This window comes from Perkinsus marinus (genome assembly GCF_000006405.1).
Source record: "Perkinsus marinus ATCC 50983 genomic scaffold scf_1104296958686, whole genome shotgun sequence".
NCBI lineage: Eukaryota > Perkinsozoa > Perkinsida > Perkinsidae > Perkinsus > Perkinsus marinus.
Genome location: NW_003206671.1, coordinates 245,949 through 251,233, shown reverse-complemented (window position 1 = coordinate 251,233; position 5,285 = coordinate 245,949). Strand labels below are relative to the sequence as shown.

Here is a 5,285-nt window from a genome sequence, read left to right as displayed (position 1 = left end):
CCTCCTCTGTAATTATGATGAGCTCTCCGTCACGAGCCTTACCTCTTCGATATGGCCTTGACCTTATCATACGTCGGATCACTTTTGGGAGCAATGCAGACAACAGGCATCATACGGTCAATCAAAGCGATGGGACCATGTTTCATCTCAGCAGCAGGATAACCCTCGGCATGAATGTAAGATATCTCCTTCAGCTTTAGGGCTCCTTCCAAGGCAACAGGGAAATGGATTCCCCGGCCGAGGAAAAGGAAGTTATGAGCCATGCGGAAGAATTTAGATATAGTCTTGACCTGGCTCGCGGTGTTCAGAACCGTCGAGATATACTGGGGGAAGTTATGAAGTTCTTCACAAAGCGTGTAGAAGTACTCCTCCTCGATTGTGTAACGTTGACGTGCCAAGGTCAAGGCTAAAAGAGTCAGTACCATAACCTGGGAGGTGAAAGCCTTGGTGGAGGCGACACCGATCTCGGGGCCAGCATGGAGGTAAATGCCTGCATCAGTATCACGGGCTATAGTTGAGCCAACACAGTTGACAATACCGATAGATAGTGCACCATTTGACTTAGCAATACGGATAGCCTCGAGCGTATCGGCAGTTTCACCAGACTGGGAAATAGCAACAACGACATCCTTTGAAGTGAGAAGAGGGTTGCGATAGCGGAACTCAGAAGCATACTCAACTTCAACATTAATACGAGCTAGCTGTTCGATAAGGTACTCTCCAATAAGGCCGGAGTGCCACGAAGTACCACAGGCACAGATGATGATACGATCGGCACTAGCGATGGTCTCTAAGGCAGTTCTATCTGTCCCTTGAACTTTAGTGCTGAGACCACCCAACTTAATATCCCATTTTGGAGGGCTATCGCCTTCTTGCTCTTGCATTGGTTGATAGAGCCTCCCGCGGCATGTGTTGCGGATGCAGTTAGGCTGATCCATGATCTCCTTAATCATGAAATGAGGATAACCACCTTTCTCAATTTGCTCGAGAGACACCTCCAGCTGAACCAAGGGGTTGGTAACGTCCTCGTCAATAGACATCCCTCTGGCGCTGATGCCTTCAATTGTCCTCAAGCGATAACCGGACTTGCGCACTTCGACAAGCTCTCCATCTCTGATGAAAACCACATCTTTTGTGTACTCAACTACAGCTGATCCATCGGAAGCAAGCATAAATTCGCCTTCACCAACGCCTAAAATAAGGGGGGAACCCTTGCGAGCACCGACCATGAGGCCAGGCTCGTCTTCGAATATAAAGACAACGCCGTAGGCACCCGTCACAATGCTTAATGCACACGAGACAATAACAGACCATGAAGGGTCAGGGCCCATCTGCTTACGGACATCAGCAACCAGGTGAGCAAGAAGCTCAGTGTCGGTCTCTGAGGTGAAATGATACCCTTTTTTGATAAGCTCCTCACGAAGACTGGCGTAGTTCTCAATGATACCATTATGGACCACAGCAATCCTTATGATCCTCAGTAAAGTGAGGATGAGCGTTGGCGTCGGTGGGAGCGCCATGGGTAGCCCAACGAGTATGAGCAATACCCATAGTACCGGCATACTCCGGGTTGTTGACACCACCACAAGCAGTTTCAAGGTTTACCACCTTTCCAATCTTCTTACATATCTTTATATGCTTACCGTTATGAATACCAATCCCGGCTGAATCATAACCTCTATACTCCAATCGCTTGAGAGCCGTGATTAGGCAAGGAAGTGCCTGTCTGTCGCCCAAATACGCGAAGATACCACACATAATTAGGACTCAGCAAATTACTGCCAAAAGCCTTCAGATTAGCGGTGAGGAGAGCACCTGCCTAAGTTGACAAATCCCAACTTCCCAACTGCGCTTTATGCGACCAAATCTACCCCGGCGGTAGAGCCCGCAAGCTATCACGGATTCGGTGACACGCGAAGGAAACTGAGCGAATAGAGAAACCGCTATAAATCTAGCAATCTTGCCACTGATTGACTTTCCTCAACATCTCTTTTCGCAAGCATGAAATCCCATGGAGTGCGGGAGGAGGTAGCAATCGCGGTTAGTCGGTCCATAATCATCCAAAAACGGTCCAATCAAGCTCGATCCTACCAATACCTTCGACATTGTTCCATTGACACCCACGTAGCAGCTACGTGGGTGTCAAATTGACATCCATTGACACTGTCAATGGATTCGTTGCACAGCTGCTGTGCAACGAACCCAACTAGGATGAAATTGGGTGTCACACTTCCCTATCATAGTGCGGATCCCCCAGCGCTGAGGCGATCGAGAACTTGCCCGTTTCATTCGAGCATGTCCAGAGCGTGCCAGCCTCTACAAAGAACGCGAGCTATACTCGGGTCTTTGCTCATATTTTTTTTTATCTCCCTTATTTAACCGAGGTCTAGCGAGAGGTAGTTGTTCACCTCGGCCCTGGTTTGCGTTAGAAAACCGGCCACGAGAGATCATCCACCTTGCAGTTGCCGAAAGCTACAAATCACGGACCCAGTTTACGGGTTCCGTGTTGTGGTTTTCGACCACTGCCCCTCCCGAACTCGCAGATCAGAGGTTTCACAGGTTGCGAACCTGGGGTGCCTCTTTCGGAGATAGCAGCTCTGTCTGGGTAAACAGGGATGCTTTTCTGCTAGTTGGACTACCTTATCTAATTGTTCGACATCCTACTAGATCCTTGCTACCCTGCTGGCGTTGTGTTTGAGCAGCCCAAACATAGCTGGGGAATAGGTCTGCTGGAACCAGCCTGGAAGGAGAGCCTGAGACTCATGGACCAGCTCCCAGATGCCTTTCAACCTCGATATAGGAGTATTTGGCAAAAATGTATTTGAAAGAAATGTACCGAGGTGCACTGGATGGTACAGCTTGTCCTAGTAGAATCGATGGTTCAGTAGTACTAAATTAGCTAATGGTAAGTGTGTGAATTTCCTATCGGTAGACCCAGGTTCGATACCCACAACTAACACCTCAAACGCAAGAAACGATATGATAGGTGCTGCTATGATTCCTTAACATCATCCACACCCTCCTCAGCGGGAGTAGGGTAAAGGGAAGGGGACGAAGATGTAGGTGCTTGAGCAGCCACCAAGCGACCTACAAGAGCAGTGAGAGCTCTGAGGTCAGACCTTAACTCTGCCAGCTCAGCAGAGACAGCAGTAGAGCTTGACTTAGCTGGATCAGTTGTAGTAGAAGGAGGCTGACTTGGATGTGATGATATCGTAGTACCAGCGGGAGTCGGACTCGGCTGTGGTGGGATGATAGTAGTAGTAGGAGTGGTACTAGGAGTAGGAGTTGGACTCGGCTGTGGTGGCATGATAGTAGTAGTAGTAGGAGTGGTACTAGGAGTAGGAGTTGGACTCGGCTGTGGTGGCATGATAGTAGTAGTAGGAGTGGTACTAGAAGTAGGAGTTGGACTCGGCTGTGGTGGGATGATAGTAGTAGTAGTAGAACTTAATTGCAACGGGGCAGTACTAGTAGTAGGGGGCGGACTCGGCTGTGAGGGAGTGGTGAGTGTAGTAGTAGTAGTAGTGGGAAGAGTCGAGAGAACGGATTGGCGGACACCTGAAGGCAAGGAGAATACAAAGGCAGGGAAGAAGGAACTTACCTGAAAGTCTTCCTTGCTCGGCCGTGGGGACGGGCCCCAATGGGGCCTCCAAGGGAGAACGGTCTTGGGGTCGCCTCATGACCACTGTTCTCCCTGTCAAAGCGAAGACGTCTTCCAGAAATGACGTAGTGTAACACCTAAGTGCTTCCCACGTGTTACTATCAGGATACATAGGTGATGGAGCGGGTGAAGTAGGCGAGGAGGTTCTGGCCCGCCTACGAGGCCGATAATTATTCCAGTTACTGGAGCGTTTATTGGCGGTCATCTTTAATGGTTTGTTCATCAAGACCGTGAGACTTGGCTATATAAAGCTTCGTGTTAGCTTTGGGCTAGGCTGTCTCGTCTTTGTTACTCACGTTTGTTGCACCTACTTGATGTACTCACTGGTCACCGACACTCCTATCATATTTCGGCGAGGCGTCGCGCTGCCAACGCGGCGCTGGCTCCAATAACATATCTTGCGTAGCCACTGACATACCGCCTGTCTCCCCGTAGGGGCAGCCTGGTGATGGGATGGGGTGATCGATCTTCGCAATTGTGCTGCTCCATCTCTTGTTTTCTCTCTGTCTCTGCGAGTCTATCGCTGAAGTTTAGTGATTAAACCACAACACTCACTCTAACACTATATCTAGTATTCAGTCGTCAATATTGACGGGGTAGGAGTTCCGCCGTCAGTTAAAAATAACTCTCTACCTCTTCACGATAGACCACCATACCAGCGCCGAATCAAAAGTGCCAAAAGCTCGAACCACCAGACTCAGCTGGATAGTCAGGAATACGAAATAATCAATCTCAACTTGCGGGGGTTAAGTAAACCCGGTTTACTCCGATGTTATGTGAATGAGTATAATCTAGTCTAATCAATTATTGATCTACCAATCGAATGCATGAACTGTAACATGAGCCGTGAGTGTATGTCAAATAGTGTGGAGAGGTCGGTACCACTAGCTTCATGATGTATTTGGTAGCGACGCCGTGATCCCGGTTGTGTGATTTCACTCGGGTTATTTCTATGATTTCATGTATGCATCTGAATGGAGCGGTTAGATGGAAGGTGGTGATCCTAGTTTCGATTTATAACGACATCTTGCTCACTAGCTGATCGAAGAAGATGATATTACCCGCCACGCACTGAATTTCCGTCCTGATCTTCAGCTCATCAATAGGAGAAATCCTTGGTGATGCAAGTAAAGTTGTGAATTCATCGAGAGCCGCAACGTTGGCCATAATAGATACCAGAATCTCATTGCTCACTCATGCATCTCCTATCAGACGCCTCTCAAGGCCAGTTCGATATTTCGATGCAACATGGAAACGTGCACTCTCACGAATAACCCCCGCCTCAGCATCGAGTAATTCTGCCACATTAGCTTGGCTCGTGACCCTAATGTTACCGTTCAACGGGCTCATCGCTATTATACGCAACCCGGCGGGTGCGTATAATAGCGTGAAAGTCTTAGCTTAGCATCATTGGTAAGAGCTGGGAAATTGGCACTATCTTGAGCTCCCGTCACAGTACCAATCCTTCATAGCTCCACCAGTGGGGATAGCGTGACCTAGGCCATGCAGAACGCCGATCACGCGAACATCTCAGCCTGAGAACGGATCACTTTAAGGAAGTAGCTGGTTTTGGATCGATTCGTGGCTGCCGTGAACGAGCCAGTGTGATGGTTCGTCTGATACCAGT

The 5,285-nt window shown here is 48.8% G+C and overlaps 1 protein-coding gene across 1 annotated transcript in view; it reads right to left on the bottom strand.

Annotated features, from left to right (window-relative positions):
* Pmar_PMAR028212 (conserved hypothetical protein) overlaps nucleotides 1-1,520 on the bottom strand; it is a gene marked incomplete at both ends in the record, with an annotated part of 1,659 nt that extends 139 nt beyond the window's left edge. Inside the window, 2 exons of the mRNA XM_002774162.1 lie at nucleotides 1-6; nucleotides 43-1,520. The exon at nucleotides 1-6 is cut by the window's left edge and continues 4 nt beyond it. Coding sequence (XP_002774208.1) covers nucleotides 1-6; nucleotides 43-1,520 — 1,484 coding nt within the window. The remainder of the gene's footprint in view (nucleotides 7-42) is intronic.
* Between the last annotated feature and the right edge of the window lie 3,765 nt (nucleotides 1,521-5,285).